Raw genomic sequence first — 19,419 nt, forward strand, 5'->3', positions numbered from 1 at the left:
ACAGCACAGCTTAAACTCCGAATTCCACAACAAGATCAGCTCTGAACTCCAGTGCCCTTTAATCAGCCGCACTGACGTGCAGGAACACATGCGTGTAAACTCATTTACTGCTAAACTCCTCACTCGGGAGCAGTGCTTATAAGCTCTATACGGCAATCTGTGTAAACATTTATTAAAAAAAGAAAAGGGAAACCCTGGTCTAGAAGCAGACTCTCTCATGTAGGGGTCTAGAGGAGAATTTTAGGTTCTCCAGAATGATCAATCATATATGGTGCTACACAATTGGGCTGAGGAAAACATCCTTTTTTATCTGGAAAAAAAGTCTGAATTTAATGGTCGAAAATGATCAAATATAAATTGACCAGATGCTCAATGAAGTTTTATCTAGAAGAAGAAAAAAAAACGCTGAAAATAATATTGAGTGTTTTTTGCTTGTGTTTGTCAGCAGATACAAGTAATGTTTTGAATGAATTCACATTTTCCAGGTTGCTGAATTCCTATATTCAAATCTATATCTGTCTTTTTGCACAACACATTTCCATCACACACAACTCCTCCATGTGCTCCTCAGAGAAGATCCTGTTAATCATAACCATAATCATAACGTCTGATAGATTCTCGTTCTTCAAACTAGTTAGTGGTCCATCATTCTGTGAAATGCTTGGGCAGTAGAACTTGAATCTGGTCGGGATGTTTTCTGTGTTGGCTTGTTTGCCGTTTGGACTCTTCTCAGTGTTGGGCTTTCTTGTGGAAAATAAGTCCAAACATTAGAGCAATGTATGAATGAAGCCAACTAGTTTGAGTGAAAAGGTTTCACCTTGAGAAAAATTTGATGATTTTCATCTCGCCTTACATTTAGACGTAACCCCCTTTAGATCCAGACTCAATCTTAGACATGCAATGGTGGTCTTGATTGTGACTCCTCCTTTAATGGTTTTCCAGACAAAAAATGTCTCGAAGTCTATGGTTTTGATGTATTCTTGATAACATCTGTTATCCTACCAAAAATAAAAAGGTTCAGGGGTTCTTTGTATGATTAAGGGTGCTTAGCTGCCTAACAGCATACTACAGATAGTCCCCGTGGTACGATGGTTTCATATGTTACGTTTTGCATAGAGGCAAACATAGCAGCATAAGCTCCGCCCTCCACTCGTTAACTGACACTCGTCTACGCACCCGCTGCGACATACATATATACTGTATAGTTTATAGAGATTGGTACTGTAGTTTGTTAAATTATTAAGATATTACAGCATACTACTCCATACTGATCACCATTCTGTCACAATACAATATTTTCAAGTTACGATGAGGTCATCGGAACGCATCTTCATCGTCGGGGACTACCTGTACTTAAAATCCTAAAACAAGTAAATCATGAGAAATACTTACATTTAGGGTTAAAAAAAACATTAATCATTTAATCAAATATAATTTCAATAACAGATACAAGCCTAAAAAAAAACTTTACACGTACTTTGTACAGCTTCTTTAGAGTTCTACATGGGACTTTTTCCAATAAAAATAAACCTCAATATTTCAACATAGACCCTTTGATACATAGCCATAGCCATGATACAGTGTCCCTGGAACACAAAGGGTTAAGGGCCTTGCTTAAGGGCCCCAAGAGTGGCAGCTTGAAGATATGGAAAAATTTAAATCTTTTACTGTCCGATCAGTAACCCAGAGCCTTAAGCACCGAGCTACCACTTCCCTGTACTACCTGTGAAACACACTAAATAAGGGTAAAGGTATCCAATATGTAAGGAACAAAACATGTAGCTAAAATATATGAACCAACCAATGGTGTGGTGTGTTGGGTTCCAATGGAAGCTAATTATTCTTCTATATAACAGCACATGCTATTTATTCCTTTTATAATACAGCAACTTGCCAACTGCCACTAGCAAAGAAACATCATTTAACTTCTTATCACTTCTAGATCACTTATAATCTATAGCTACATTTACCATCTCACCAGCTTCTCACCAGCTTCTCACCAGTCACTGTATTATAAATTCACCAGTAGGAATTCCCACAACTGGTTGCCTTAGCAACTTATATCAGTGAACTACTGTAGCATTAACTTTTGAAAAATCAGGAGAAAGATCCACTGCCTTCACTTCCATTACTAGTCCCAAAATCACTCAACATTTTCATAAACCTACAATTTTCTCAACTTTGTCACCACACTGGACATGCACACTTGGAGTTTCCAATGGCTGCTGTATATCATGTTGTCGTGTCTTCTCAATTTCGTACGAACGTAGAGCTACTAAGAAATTGAAAGGTTCTTTGCCCTGAAGACTTTCCTGACAATACACAAGATATTGCAGCCAGAAAATTTAGTTAAGGCACTGGTTCCTTGCTGAACCCCCCCACAATACAAGATTGAATGCATATTGTAGACGACATCTATGTAATAGTAAACATTATTTTCTCCCTACGTAAAATCTGGACTAAGTGGATATGTAAGACAAAATTGCCCAGACTTTGTGGAAGTATAGAACAAATGTAGCTTGTTTTTTTAAGCTTGAAAATGTTCTTATGAACTTCTCCCCTATTGCATATTGAAAATTAGTGCTTCAATGCTTTTTCCACCAGTCTCTACTATATACAGAGAATTAACAACTTTTATTAAGGAGTTCAATTATAAAATCAATTATATAATCTGATGGCCCCCAAGTAATTATTATTATTTTTTATTAATTGAATTAATTGATTTCTTTAAATTCAAATTATATTATTATTGATTTATTTTTCATTTGTTTGTATTATGTAAATATCCAAGAATAGAAAAAAAGGGAAAAAATGTATGGCAGATAAGAATGATGTAACTATCCCTGTTTTTGGAACAAGTATTGTTGTTTATGCTGCTGCACTAAAAATAAAGAATTTCCCAAAAAGAAAATGTAAAAGTCACCACATCAAGAACTAAACATGCTTGTAGTCTATTATCATAACATAAAACTAAATATATTTGTATATATTTATGCATGATATAAAGGCTAGTTCAACATATTTATAGACATGTACAGTTATCTGTTTCAGCAGAACATTTGATATAGCATGTAATCATTACACGAGACCAAGTTGTGCAATAAGTCAATACACGTTCATAGATCTTCACAAGATTGCCTAAACCTTGACAAGGTGGACTCTAGTCAGTTGTAGTAACTTCAGGTCAGACAGATGTTACAACAAAAGTGCTTAAATCCATGGTTTTCCCTTGTTAAATGATTGCACTCCATCATTATACTATCATTCGTACAGCATCTGAAGAGTAGGTCAAAGGAAGCCGCCATTCAAAGATCAATACGGCGTTAATAAACTGCCAGCAGTAAATTGTCACTATCAGTGTTAATGGCATTAGTGCCTGGAAGATTACTGTTCTTACAGATTCTTGAATGCTGACGTTCTGTTTAGAGTACTCTACGTAATGTCTTTGACATGAAGATGGTACAGAGCCGTGTACAGTGTAAAAGGTCATGGAAGTCAGTGGTTTCTGTGGGGTAAACACGCACGCCAGGTATTCCGTAACTCAACCCCTATCTCTGCTCCATGTTTTGCAAGCAGTGAAGATGCGATCTTAAGAAAAGCCTTTGTTGTAAGTATCTTTAAATCTCAAAAACAGAGCTAGTGATTAAAAGGAGACCATTTGTACCTGAACCAAAGGGTACGGGTGAAGTGCCAATGATCAACACGTCATTTTGACACTCGGCCCGAAGGCATAGGGGAACCACGCAACTGACTGAGCTCCTCAAAACAAGGTTCTGGAAAATTTCCACCATATCTTACCCCTTACCCAGAAAGATGACCCAGACGACTGCAGCTTTGGGACTGATACATGCAACGTCTGGACTGATACATGGTGACACCATTTCTTGCAGCTTTCATCCGAATCTTTTATGTACCAAGGACCTAGGGAAGCACTTTGAACTCTTGAGTCAATCCACTCCAGCTGATTAACGAACACCACGTATACACAGGGTTGGAAAACGTGAGTACGTCAGGACTAGTTCAAAAGATAACTCTGGGAAAAGTTTAAAGTTCCTTGATGCTAATGAGGAAGGAAGGAGTTTAGGTGCAGGCTAAAAGAATCAGAACATAACAGTGGTGATACTTGTATTTTTTGGTGTTTGTGCTTTAGGATGCTTTAAATGATGGCTTGGGTTCTATCGTAAAAGACATTGTATAGCTATATAAGAGAAAAGACAGCTGGTTGAAGCCCAGAAAAGGTCTTGGGTTTTAATGTACATTAAAAAATTTACTCAAAATCTCTGCATGATCTGGTCTGGATCTCAGTTCTCATCCATTTACTGTGAAGCTTCATCATTCAAACTACTAGCCTTAACCAATTTAGTTTAGTAGGAATCTCTTTATTACTCACAAAGTCCTTTAAAAGTGAAGCAACTTAAAAGGCTTGAACTTAATTTTTTTTGCTATAAAAACCATTTGCACTGGATTAAAAAATATGCAACTGTGTATGCTTTGACCAAAACAAACAACTGAAAAAATAACCAAAACATGGAATGGAAAGAAAACATGCACCCAAGTATACAATAATGACTAAGTGAGAGAACAGGCAATTTTTTATTATTAAATATTATTAGAAATATACTGAGGTAGTTTTTTCGAATTAATGTATTATTTCATATGGCTTTAGACTAAATATAAGTCATTATTCTAACTTAATATCTGAACTTCAATTTAATATCAACTAAATATCTTATTGTTTCAACATACCTCATTATATCAAGATATAATATCATTGTTATAAATTCATATCTCATGATTTGGACATATAAATTAATAGGTCAGAATATGTGCCATTTAACTTTATGTATAGATTGAAGTATGTAAAATATTCACAAAAACAGGAATAAAAGATAAGATAATCATTTGGAATAACAAGTTATTAAGTTTTAAAATGACTGAATAATAGAAAAAAATACTTTTTTAACAGATTTTCATAAGAGAGATGTAGGTAGGTATGTAGGTATCATATATACAGTATATATATGTATATGTATATATATATATATATATATGATTGTGTGTGTGTGTGTGTGTGTGTGTGTGTGTGTGTGTGTGTGTGTGTGTGTGTGTGTGTGTGTGTTTGTGTGTGGCAGAGAAATGTGCAGACACGGTTGCAAAAGTTCCAGTAAATAATTATAAAGGGTAAGGCATTGAAAAAATGTGCAAAAGCTGAGTAGACTATGTATACACATATATGTGAAATAGTAGTGCAGATGTACAGTGAGGAAAATAAGTATTTGAACACCCTGCTATTTTGCAAGTTCTCCCACTTAGAAATCATGGAGGGGTCTGAAATTGTCATCGTAGGTGCATGTCCACTGTGAGAGACATACTGTAAAAAAAAAAATTCCAGAAATCACAATGTATGATTTTTAAACTATTTATTTGTATGATACAGCTGCAAATAAGTATTTGAACACCTGAGAAAGTCAATGTTAATATTTGGTACAGTAGTCTTTGTTTGCAATTACAGAGGTCAAACGTTTCCTGTAGTTTTTCACCAGGTTTGCACACACTGCAGGAGGGATTATGGCCCACTCCTCCACACAGATCTTCTCTAGATCAGTCAGATTTCTGGCCTGTCGCTGAGAAACACGGAGTTTGAGCTCCCTTTCAAAGATTCTCTATTGGGTTTAGGTCTGGAGACTGGCTAGGACACACCAGAACCTTGATATGCTTTTTACAGAGCCACTCCTTGGTTATCCTGGCTGTGTGCTTCGGGTCATTGTCATGTTGGAAGACTCGCAATACATGGCCCCGGTCATCTTCTCCTTAATACAGTGCAGTCGCCCTGTACCATGTGCAGAAAAACACCCCCAAAAGCATGATGCTACTACCCCCATGCTTCACAGTAGAGATGGTGTTCTTGGGATGGTACTCATCATTCTTCTTCCTCCAAACACGTTTAGTGGAATTATGACCCAAAAGTTCTATTTTGGTCTCATCTGACCACATGACTTTCTCCCATGACTCCTCTGGATCATCCAAATGGTCACTGGCAAACTTAAGACGTGCCTGGACATGTGCTGGTTTAAGCAGGGGAACCTTCCGTGCCATGCATGATTTCAAACCATGACGTCTTAGTGTATTACCAACAGTAACCTTGGAAACGGTGGTCCCAGCTCTTTTCAGGTCATTGACCAGCTCCTCCCGTGTAGTTCTGGGCTGATTTCTCACCTTCCTTAGGATCATTGAGACCCCACGAGGTGAGATCTTGCATGGAGCCCCAGTCCGAGGGAGATTGACAGTCATGTTTAGCTTCTTCCATTTTCTAATGATTGCTCCAACAGTGGACCTTTTTTCACCAAGCTGCTTGGCAATTTCCCCGTAGCCCTTTCCAGCCTTGTGGACGTGTACAATTTTGTCTCTAGTGTCTTTGGACAGCTCTTTGGTCTTGGCCATGTTAGTAGTTGGATTCTTACTGATTGTATGGGGTGGACAGGTGTCTTTATGCAGCTAACGACCTCAACCAGGTGCATCTAATTTAGGATAATAAATGTAATGGAGGTGGACATTTTAAAAGCAGACTAACAGGTCTTTGAGGGTCAGAATTCTAGCTGATAGACAGGTGTTCAAATACTTATTTGCAGCTGTATCATAGAAATAAATAGTTAAAAAATATATTAAAAAATATATTGTGATTTCTGAATATTTTTTTTTTAGATTATGTCTCTCACAGTGGACATGCACCTACGATGACAATTTCAGACCCCTCCATGATTTCTAAGTGGGAGAACTTGCAAAATAGCAGGGTGTTCAAATACTTATTTTCCTCACTGTATATAAGGCACAATATGTGTAGAGAGTAACGGGTATTTACATTTACAATATGCAATATGTACACTGTGTACAACCGTACAGAAGTTATACAGTGTTATACAGTGTTTATATTACACTGTTAGATCATTGTAGGGTGATATTGGATGGAAAAAATCTGGCCCTGAACCAGCTGGTTCTGGTGCATATGTTCCTATATTGCCTTCTTGATGGAAGGAGGTTTAACAGTTTGTGACTGGGATGTGAGAAGTCCTTGATGATGTTGTGAGCTCTATGCAGACATCTTCTGTGGTGAAAGTGTTTAATGGCCTTTGCAGGGCTTTGTGTTCACACACAGTGGAGCCTCTGTACCATACAATGATTGAGTTGGTCAGGATGCTCTCAATGATGCAGCAGTAAAAGTTTGTTAGAATCTCAGGGGGCAGATAAGCTTTTTTATAACTCCTCAAGAAGTACAGGGGCTGTTCAACGTTCAGTACAGAACTGCATTCTGATCTAGGTGTTGTTTTTATCCAGGTGGGTGAGGGCTGAATGAAGAGCCATGGAAACGGCATCCTCTTTCGACCTGTTCGGGTGATAGGCAAACTGGTTTGGGTCCAGTGTAGGTGGTAGGCCGGAGTGAGGAGATTCAGAACCAGTTTCTCAAAGCACAAAAATAGTGGGACACCTGTCTTTTCCAGCTATATGTGGTTCTTCATTTGATCTAGGAGACCCAAACCTGTTCACAAAGCCGGCTTAATGAAGATACAGTTTACATGGTTTGGAGTGTTGATCTTGAGTGTCGTGCTACAGAGTTAACTACCACTAACTTTTTTGCCCTTTGTGAAGATAAAGTATATACAGTAAGACAACATCCAGCTTAAACCATACACTGATTTTAGTTTGTAAGGGTCAATCAGTTTCTCATTCATTAAGGAGCAACATTAGATAAAATAAAGTTAAATAATAGTAGCTCAATTTCTAATCTTTCAGACGTTGGTTACTATCTCTCTCTCATGACACAAACTAAGTATTAGTAACTAGCTAAAAAGGCTAACCAAACAACAGCTTTATTCCCAATCTCTCAAACTTTAGCTAGCTTCATAAGTTTGACAATGCAATCTAATGCTAATTTCTGCCACACTAATAGTATTAGGGCTCATTCTCACTAATATACTGTATCTGTCACATTGTAGATTGTTTCACACTTCAAACTAAAGCTTTGTAGCAAAAGAGTCAGCTTAAAAAGCATAGAAAAATATATATATATTTTATAAAGAACTAGCAGAGTTAGTATTAGTATTCACACACCATTGGCATTTCGTTTTTGTAGAGCTGTTTGCTTGTAGCAGAGCTCCAACATTACAAAAACGTTTTGTAATTTAGCATTGCAATCTACATTCAAAGAGGTTTAATGCTGATCTGAACACTTTAAAATGACTTGATGATGATGGCTATAATATCAGTGTAATATAATTAGATTCTTTTAATCTGATGTAAAGTCCGGAAATGTCAAGCTGAGGTTAACGATAACAATGCGGGTGATCGAGTTCGTCGCTGGCACTGATCACATATCTCCAGTACATTCCAACACAACGGCAAACGTGCAGTTAGTACGGCTGACGTAATGTTGCTGATAAACGTTATTAACCCTGTTTGTGGGCAGGGCCTCCTGGTGAGCAAGCCAACGAGATCTGAGTCACATTCTCTGAAATCAGAAAAAATCTCCTTAACCTACAAATGAGGTTGAGGTTGCATGCAGATGGATTGGCCACTATGTGTTAAAAACTATGATACATTTTTGTAACAAGTAGCCATGTAACCAAATATTATATACTGTATATTATTACTGTGGTTATTGTTATATAAATACAATTACACATATTATTAGATAGATTAGTAGATACAAGCCAAATGATTTAGATATGAAGACTATGTATATTAAAATTTGTATCAGTTGCTTTGGAGCGTTTCTCAGATCAGAAATGAAGTTCTCAAAACTACTTGTTTAACCTCCACATTATTCAGTCACTCGTGCACACCATAAGAGCGATTCTCGTTGCTTTGATTGAACTGCGAATGCTTTTGGTATATCATTTTTATGTTCATGTTGATCAAAATATATTATACTGGTTTTACCTAAATAGTTCTAACCCCCAAAACATCACAGCATCAGTTGCCAAACCAGTTGCCATCATCTGTCATCTATAATTTCTATTAAACTTTTATTTGTAAATTTGACTTGAATTGATGAATTGTGCAGATAATTCTTGACTGTCACTAATAAGGGAGAGTTTACAGCATCAGCTTAACCAATAATCAACTAGTTCTCTATAACAGGTCAAAGGTGAATCTTGTGACCCTACAATTGGAGAGTGTATACAGACAGAGCAAAACACAGAATTATACATTCTGAAAGTGGATGAACGACTAAGAAATGAACAAACACTTGTACAGTACAGTAAAAAGTGTAAAAGTGTCAATCAATATAAATTAAATATGCTATCAAATAAATGAATTTGTGCTGCTGAAATTCATAGATGCCAAACCAAAGAAATGAAAATGTTGTGCATTTTAAATCATTCTAATCCAAACCGTAATATATATCAAGTTCATTGACACAAATACTTGCTTTTAAAAGATAAACTAAGGATTTTGAGAAGAGTTCAGGCTTTTGCAAGAAATCCAGTGTATTGTTCTGTTTGTACAAGTGTTATAATAATTTTGTTTTGCAAATATTAAGGATGATCCCAAATGCTCCAAAACAACTAAGAAAAACTGTAAAACAGGTCAGACGTGAATCTCGTGAACCTTCAATTGGCAAAACACAGAATTTCTGAAAATTGTTTAACCACCAGGAAATGAACAGACACTAATACAGTACAGTAAAAAGTGTGAATAAATGAATTTGTGCTGTTAAAATTCATAAATGCAATACAGAAGAAATTCAGCCTTGTGCATTTTTTCGATCATTGTAATCCAAACTGTAGTTTATATCAAGAAGTACTGAAACATTTTGACGATCTTGTTTGCGAACAATGACAAAAGGACTTGCCATTCTGATGGGAATGAGATGTTCATTGACACAAATCCTTACTTTTGAGAGACGAACCAAGGATTTTGAGAAAAGTTCAGGCTTTTGCAAGAAAGTTTACTGGTTTGCAAATATTAAGGATGATTTGAAAAAATGCTCCAAAGCAACTGAGAAAAGCTGTAAGATGAACTCACACCAGGCATTTAAAGAGACTCCTTAGTACCTGCCTGGTCAGGCATACTGCAATTATACCAGTACTGTGTTTGTGTTTTGGGACCCAACTACAATCATTACACAACATTATGGCAAAAATACAAAAATAATTACTTGCAGCCAAATATTGAGAAGAGTGATGTGTCTGAGGATGAGGAAATGTCAGGGACAAAATATACTGACTCTGTGGTGCAAAGTGGTACAGTTTATATCATTCATTCACTCCCGCTTATCCGTATTTCGGGTCGCGGGGGCAGCAGTCTAAGCAGGCCCCCGCCTTCGACTGCTGCCCAATCCTCACAGCACCGTCCCTTACGGTCCCTCCTGCAGGTGGTGAGCCCACGGGACGGCGGCCCCACGTCACTCCGACGTCACGGACCTTGATATTTCCCTCGTAAGGGACCCCCGGAGCATAGAGGGTTAAGGGCCTTGCTCAAGGGCCCAAGAGTGGCAGCTTGGCGATACCAGGGCTTGAACCCCAGACCTTCCGATCGGCAACCCAGCGCCTTAACCGCTGGAGCCACCACTCCCCCGGTACAGTTTATATTTCATTCAAAAACACAACACCAAAAAAATCCTTCTGGTTTAGAATCCAATTTACACCCAGTTTTACAAATCCAAAAATAAATACAGGTGTAGATAAAACATGGTAGTGTTTGTTAGCAAACTACCAGCAAACATTACTGCATTTAAAATAAACCTGCGATGTACAATAAAGTTTGTACTTTTATTTACCACAATAATAGATGTTTCATTGAATAGAAGGGGAGGGAAAAATCTGTACCAAAAATTAAAGTTTTAAATAAAGGTTTAAAGTGTGCAGCATTTATCATGTTTTTTAAAGATACAGAAACTAAATATTAGATAAACCTTTTAGCACCGTATAAATTTTGCATAGGTTTTATATATATTTACACACAGTATATATGAGTTTTATATTAAAATATTAATTAAATCGTGTACAGTACTGCGGTGCAATGACGGTGATGATGCATGAACAGACTCACAGTTTTGCCTCAACTGGGCTCTGGGACTTCTTTTAGCGCTCTACAGCAGACGCTCAGGTTTGGCAACCCCGCCAAGGATTTGTTAGAATATGCAAATGATCTCTTTCCACAGATAACCATTAATAAAGATAGAAACAAATTTTTAAAAACAAACAAAGAAGTCAAAAAATGTATATTCCACAAAACCACTTTTACTATATTTTGTATTACACAGTATTATTATTATTATTATTATTATTATTATTATTGTATTTATTTTATTTTTTTATTCATAGACAGCATTAGATTTTTAGATGCCTCCAAACTTTAGCTGTGGGCTTGTTTCCGCTCCTGTGTGCTCTACTGTGCCTCGTTAAGGAGCACTATTGTTCTTTCCACTCACCATTTCCAGGACCTTTGGGTGTGATGTGAATATCAAGTGGTCCTCTAAGGCAGAACCCCCCGAAACGTGGTTTTAACATTTAAAAGCTATGCATGTGCTCTCGATAATTGCTGGACCTGTGTGTGTTTTATGGAGAGCAGATAACGTGTAGACGGGTCTATTATACTATGATGGTTTATCATCTTGGTTACTACGTGAGTCATTACACATACAAACCAACAAAAAAACATTTTTGCAAGACACTATCTATCTATCTATCTATCTATCTATCTATCTATCTATCTATCTATCTATCTATCTATCTATCTATCTATCTATCTATCTATCTATCTATCTATCTATCTATCTATCAGAACATCTCAGTCATTACTGTTTTATTTAACTCTTTTAATCAAATGTGCAACATGTGACTCTCAGTTTACTAAAGGAAATTAGAAACTGCATGCAACTACATTTCCAGATGTAAAGAAACTGCAGAATTTACAATACATGGATAAAATTTGTGATACAATTGTGCTCATTAGCTGTTATAATATCCTCCACTCTCCAGGGAAGATTTTGACGTGTGCTTGTGGAGATTTTTGTGAGATTTCATTCATACAAGGGTATCAGTAAAGTCAGGTATTGATGTAGGTGAGGTGACAAGGCCTGGGGTTCAGTCAGTGTTCACATTCATCATGTTCAGTTGGGTTGAAGTCAGAGCTCTACAGCAGGAGATCTTCCACGCCAAACAATGTCAAGCATATCTTCCTGGAGCTGGTTTTGGAGTTTTTCTGTTATATTAACTCATAGAACGGATTGAACTGATCTTGAGCGACGTAACGTACCCCAGGCACGTCTTGTTTTTGTCCCTCATGTCAGCTTCTATGACACACATTTTTCTTCTCTATACACAGAAGTTTTCAGGAGAGTCTACTTGACAGGAAAGGGCGTTGTCCACTGTAATTGAAGCCTCACTCTTTAAGCTTGTTTTCAGTAATACATATTTAAAGGCAAGGTTTGCTTGGGGAAATCTGTATTTCTTTTCTCACCTATGGATCATTTTCAATAGCAGGAACAACTGTTTATAGCTGCTATAAAGCAAGAAGAAAGAAAACAACTTGTTTTATGAACAAAACAACAACATTTGATGTAAACATAAATGCGTGTCTTTCTTTAATAAAATCAAATAAATGTATAGCTGGCAAGTGGAACAACGGGAAGAACCTCATTGTGTTTTAATATATATGTAACACTTACATACTTGCCATGGATGTGAGACCTTGTCATTACAAAGTCATGAGGTCAGAAAATGTTGACAAATATCTGTCAACACCAAAAATTATACCAGTTATTTAGAATCGTTCATGTAATTTGATATCAATTGCCATGAAGGGTTTTTATACAGACGAGACACATAAATAAAACCCCAACTAGATGTAGACGTGTCCAGCGAAAGTTTATGCAAATATGGATCCATTTGGTGCAGCAACTACCAATGGGAGTTCAGACACCAGAGCGAATTTGAACCATGTTAATCCTTTTGTTGCACATGTGGAATGCTAGTTGCACCAACAAGTGAAAAAAATTGCATTCAGGCCTGACCTTAAGATGTGTGACCTTAAGATTAAAGACCCTATTCCATATTTAGCCACTATGTGCTGTAATAATAACCTCCACTCTTCTGGGGAGATGTTCCACCAGATTTCAGAGTTTGTTTATGGAGATTTGTGTGAAATTCAGCTATAAGGGTGTTAGTAAAGTCAGGTCATCTTGGAAGAGGTCATAGAAGTATTTCTTCCACAGGATTATCAAAGGGAGGAACTTTAAATAGGTATTTGCTAATTTAGCAAAATAAATAAGTGCCCCCTCATTTCCCCCAAATGCATTTCAGAGATTTTCCATTTTCTCATTTTTCTCATCAAAAAAAAAAAAAAAAAAAAAAAAGAGGAAGAGAATATTTAAGTCACAGGGGAACAGGTTATTACTTCCACTGATTTCACCAATATTAATTACTCTCCATATTTATTACTACCTGATTTTCATTATTTTTCTTTCCAAGTGGCCACACAGATATTTGTCATCCTTGAATCCTTGTCATATTCGATTTCAGTTTTTATTAATAAGTACCACTACACCCACTAAGTTCAGTTCTAACACATAATACAATAGACTTTTTCATGTAAAGGTATTGAGGTACTGAAGTGTTAGCATACTATTTTGCAGTGTTGCTATGCCATGAATTTCCCTCGTTCAGCATCCATGCCACGCAGTTTTGGGAACAAACACAAAACATAATCCAAATGTCAAAATTCAAATCAGTTAGAGTCAGGTGATTAGCAAACAGTACATACAGGATAATCCAAAGTCATAAAACCATAAACAAAAGAAACGAACAAAACCAGAAAGGCAAACATAGATAGCAAGGCTTTTAGACTGAGAGTAATACAAATACATGGAAACGTGCATCTCCATAAATGAGGTTGATGTCATTCACATATGGATGCTTAGCTAATTATACGATACATTTAAGATATATATGATGCAGCTACAAATACGATGCGATTCAGCATTATTGTGAAGCAGTGTGATCTGATTATGATTTGATTTGACACAAATGCAATGCGATGCAATTAAAAAAAATATGGTGCTAGGCATTTCAATATAGTACTGACAGTCCACTTTTATTTCTTTGCTTCAGACAGACAGCAAATCATTAATTTACTTAAGTGCCTTCTGACTTCTAAAAGAAATAAAAAATATTAAACGAAACCAGACGTTCTGCGAGCACTTCCGCAAAACGCCCCGTCCATGACAGCCAATCAGAAACCAGAACTCACAATTAGCTCCCGCCTTTCCGTTTCCTTTAAAAGAGTACTAATTTACAAAATATTTCTGTCTTCAGGAAGATGTAGCTCTATGTCTGCTATGTTTATTTATATAAATCTGCCAGATTCTATGTGACTTCGGTCTGGTGCTGAGAGAATGCGCTTGTGAAACAGTTCTGTGAGGAGAAATCTATTTACATATAAAAAATATTGGTCACTTTCTAAAGTATAGTGCATCTACTAATAATTATATATGAATAAACCTTTTTTTTTTAATGGTTGCAAACATGTTAAACAATGTATCAAGATACAAATGCAAACTTGTATCTGATGCACACTTTTTTTTTAATTACCGGTAATGAATTGTTAAATCCTACTATCCCTGGTTTTCAATGAATGAAAATCTGTAGGCCATGTGGGCAGCTGGAAATTTGAGTCCTCCGTAGACCTGACATATGAAATTTGCTGCATTGAAAATATCGCTCCACGCCATGCTTTTTCTGTTTTAATCTTGCCATTGGTTTGTTATCTGACTGTGTTCACCTGTTCTATGTCAGCTCATTGTCTACGTGTTCCCTGTTCGGTCTATGTCTTACTATGCTGTCAAACCTTTCATTCTGTATAGAGTCATCACCTTTACCCCTTCATTGTGGATTGCTCTAATTTAATGTTGTCTGCCTATGCGCCGACCCTCGCTTGAAACTTTGACGATACTTGTTGATACGTTCAATAAATAATAATCTCCTTGGTTTAAGCTCTGGCAAAAAAACATAGATGGAACCTTGCTGAATTATTACCCCAGTTGTTCTCTCATGGCATTTCTACAACCTATTTGCAATCCCAGGATCGTCTTGTTCTCTTACACTAATTACGCTAATCTGCAGTTTGATTAACAACAGCCCCGGTTTTGCTGTGTGATTCTTCATTCTGCTGTAACTGCAGCGTATTGTGCAATTTAGGCATACAGAGCTGTATAGGAGTATAGGAGATCTATTTTCCTGTCATCAAATCATACTGCAGTATTTTTTTATTTGTAGCAGAGTGATGCAACTCGTTCAACATGAGCTTCATTGTCCTACTTTTCATTTTGGCTCTCATACATGTTTCATTTCTAACAAATCGTACCCAAACGCATCTAATGAAATCTCAGATTACACAAAATTCATCTAAACTTTTTCGTCTAATTAAAATTCTACCCAATTACAAAAATAAACAACGTGCTAAAAAATTTACACCATATTAACAATAGTATTGGGACACCTGATTTTCTAAGGTTGGAGGCACACAGTTGAATAGGATGCTGTAGGATTTGGTAACATTAAATTTTTCCTTCACTTGAACTACGAGACCCAAATGTGTTCCATCATGACAATTCCCCTGTTCACAAATCCAGCTCCGTGAAGATATACTTTACATTGATTGAAATGGAAGATCCTCAGTGGCCTATAGAACCTCAGTGGATCATAGAGCTCTGATCTCATCCCTATTCAACACCTTTGGGATGAATTGGAATACTGACTGCATCCCAGGCCTCCTCACCTCACCAATATCTGTAGGGGACTTTACTAAAACCCCTGGTGCCTGAATGAGCCCAAATCTCCTCAAGCATGCTCCAAAATCTAGCGGAACATCTTCCCAAAAGAGTGGAGGCTATTATAGCAGTAAATAGGGATTAAATTTGAAACGAGATAAAAAAAAAATAAAAAATATGAAATGCCGTTTTTTTCAAGAAAATGCCATTCCACAGTAATTTGCCAACAATTATTTCATTCCTGTATGGCAAAATGTTCTTTTTAACCGTTTATGGTTGCATTGAATGTAGCTTGTGTGGTTATACACATATAACAGCAAAAAAAAATTTTTTAATCAGCCACTATAATCTAGATGTCACGTTACAGAGATTCTCTAAAATTCCATACTTCTGATTCGAGAATCTAACAGCGCTTTGGTATTAAATAACGAAACAATGCATAAAATAAAAGATTGTAGATATGAGCACATGTTTAAATCAGAAGATTATAGAAGTAAATTAAAACACATTCATCCTGTTTTAAAGACGGTTTAAAATCTAATCCTAAATATGAAACTCAACACATTAAAAAACAACATACATCCTAGTAGCCCAGCTGTAATAAACCATAACTATTATGATTAATGGTTATATCATGTCTTGACTTTTTCAACTTTTTCTAACCACGTTGTTCCTCCCTTCTCAGGCTATGTGCAGTGGCTGAGCTGTGATATGGCTGAATGGGCCAAGCAGGCCCACAATTCCCTGCTGCAGCGCTGTGTCCACCTCCATTTCCACTCCCTGTGGCCCACTGTAAGCGTGTGATCCTGCCCAGCCCCCCCGCTCCCTCCCTGGGCTTCCCTATCACTGGGACTCCTGGCTTCACCGCAGGCCCACCATGGGAGGATGCCTCTCCAAACCCAAACCAGGTCTCACACATTTATTCACTCACACATACACATACGCTCTTATCGGTACACCCCCACCTGCCTACACCCTCAAATCCTGTAATAATTGGCACTTGTTTAGGTCAGTCTAACCTGCCCCCGCCGCCCCAACCCCCTGTGTGGCATGGCTTTCTTTCGGGACCACAGGAATTTTAATGCTCTCAATTGCTCTCTGTGTTTCGTAGGGATTAAACAGAAATATGAGTGGCAAGTGTTTGAATGTTTCACAATGTAGCGCTGTTGGCTTTCTTACATCTTGAGTTGCTGAAGGGCAAAAAAGATGGTTTCATCTCTCAATAGGCTTACATTTTTTCCCAGAGTGTAGGCGTAGGATTTTTTCTTTCAGAAAATGGCAAGATCAAACCGAGTGAACCTACGCTACGGCGCTGTGTGCCTTTTAACGTGCGAGAAAACAATCTATATATTTCAGTGAAAAGCTGTTTGTTGTTCAAAAAAGGTCTTGGATTTGGCACCAGGGCCAAATGAGGTGTATCAGGAGTAAAGCGTTTGTCTCTGGAGCTAGAAAGCTTGTGAAGCAACCACTTCGTAGAAATGGTGTAATTAATAGCAATCACTTACAGATTTCTGGTGAAATTTCACCCTCGTATAAAATGAAAACAAGATCTTCTTAAAGAATATGTAACACATCACACTTTCCTAAACCACATCAGCAAGTCTGAGGGACATCCCTGAACAATGTGACGTCGTCTGAGGTAAAGATTAGATGAGAAACGATTACGATTACCTCATTATACCACAGTGCTGCTTAATTCTCAAATCTAATTGGTCGGAAGGTGTTTTTTGTCCAGTCGCAGGTTTCAAGGTTTTCACATACAAACAGAATTTCAATTGTCAAAGCTTATAAAGAGCCTTTTTTTTTTTTTTTTTTTTTACAAAGGATGCTCCTTGTAACCTAAGTCTGATAGCAAATGAAAGAATGTTGATTTTGGAAAGGAGTATCCAGTTCAAGTAACATTTCCACTACAGGAAAGTCTTTTAGACAAAGGACATTGCATTGTCTTGGTTAATAGATAACAATTAGAAAACTGTGTGCCACCAATCTTTACTTAGAACTCTGGGGAAAACCATATTTAGTATTTAAACAGTTAAGATTGTTGAATGCAGCATTAGGAAGTAAAACCATGGAGTTGCATGTAAAGTGCATTTAAACCAACTACAAACACACTCTAATAACTGAAGAGTCGGGTCTCGTTCTGTTGCCACAGTGTCACTAATTATAAAGCATTCTTTCTTCTCCACCGCTGACTCTTATGTCGTCTCTTATGATTTTCCATTGACTTTAATTAAGCTTCGCTCAGCGGGTCAGAATTCTCCCAGAGATTAAAGTGTAAGACTTGGGTTTCTCGGCACATTTTTCCAGCCACTGAGAGAGAAAAGCAGGTTCTGTACTGGCTGTGGTGGAACTATGTTACACAATCATCTTGCTTTTCGTAAGAAGGATTTGTGTAAGGTGATGCCTCATAATGTTTATAGGAATATAACCAATATGGAGTGGCTGTTGAAAGTTTGGAAACACCTAAAACTTTATAGTTTTTGAGACATGCATGGGTTTTTTTGTTTCTACACAACAAACTTGGTATTAGACAAAAAAAAAAAAACCACAACAGTGAATTAGTCCAAATTGTACTTTTTCGGCTCAAAAAAAAAAAACCTTATGGAAGATGGAGAACAGGACAGATGTTAGCAGGTTGCCTCACCCTCACAGCCAAACATGAAGGTGAAAGCTTTTCAGGCTGGGGTTGTTTTGGAGCAGGGAAGCTTGGAGATTTATTCTTGGTGAAAGGAACCAACATGGCAACCATACCATCTTTCAACACCATGCAATTCCGTTTGCTAACTGAAAACAACGTCACCATACAACAAGACAATGACCTAAAGCTTACGCCCAAGCTCTGTGAGCGTTATTTAGAGAGCAAACAGTCGGCTATCTATAATGAAACAACCTGCCCAGACACCACACCCAAATCCTATTGAACTGCTCTGGGATGAACTGGATCACAAGGTTAGAAAGAAATTTCCAACTAGTGAAGACCACCTTTGGCAAGTTTTACAAGAGGCACAGAAAAGCTGCCTGAACTAAACTGAATAATTAGAGAAACAAACTGTCTGGATGCCAAGAAAGGATTTTTCAGTGAAAATAAAATAACATCTGTACATTCATATATTTGCTTGGACAAAGTGATAAACAGAATGAAAACTACACAGTTACCTGTCAAACCATAAAATCATTTGACAGTTAACTGTGTTTTTTTTTTCATTCTGTTTATGCTTAATAGCTGCAAAAACTAGTTATCACTTACATCTCAAACATCGATAAACACTCTCTATACCTCCATACCTACTCACACAGAACATTTTCAATGGAATCAGAAAGCGTGTCATATTTCACAACTCTAATTGGCTTTTGTATTTGTGATGCCTTGGCAGTAGAGGTCAAAGTTGAACTCACTCTCCTGGACAAGGAGAAGGAAGCAGAACTGATGTCTCCAAACGGTAAGGCTAGTCCGTTCTCAGAGTGCCGTCCGAACGGTTCTCTGGGTCACTGCTCGGATGAAGACTCGTCTGCACCGCGTCTCTCGCACAAACACAGAGACTATATTGAGGCCACCGTGTGTCACGTCAAAGACCTGGAGAACGGACAGTAAGTACTGTTTACACTTCCTATGTTTCCTGTGTTGTGTGTAAATTTTTTGGTTCTGTGCG

The 19,419-nt window shown here is 37.3% G+C and overlaps 1 protein-coding gene across 7 annotated transcripts in view; it reads left to right on the forward strand.

Moving 5' to 3' along the window:
- aifm3 (AIF family member 3) overlaps positions 1 to 19,419 on the forward strand; it is a 39,159-nt gene that overhangs the window by 1,184 nt on the left and 18,556 nt on the right. For 2 of the 7 annotated variants that reach the window (XM_083527384.1, XM_083527385.1), the window contains exons 3-4: positions 16,455 to 16,677; positions 19,147 to 19,357. In XM_083527384.1, the coding sequence (XP_083383510.1) occupies positions 16,647 to 16,677; positions 19,147 to 19,357 (242 nt within the window). In that variant the 5' untranslated portion in view covers positions 16,455 to 16,646. The other 5 variants (XM_083527383.1, XM_083527382.1, XM_083527381.1 and 2 more) reach the window with 4 other exon arrangements.

This window comes from Silurus aristotelis (assembly GCF_946808225.1).
Source record: "Silurus aristotelis genome assembly, chromosome: 23".
NCBI classification, from domain to species: Eukaryota; Metazoa; Chordata; class Actinopteri; order Siluriformes; family Siluridae; genus Silurus; species Silurus aristotelis.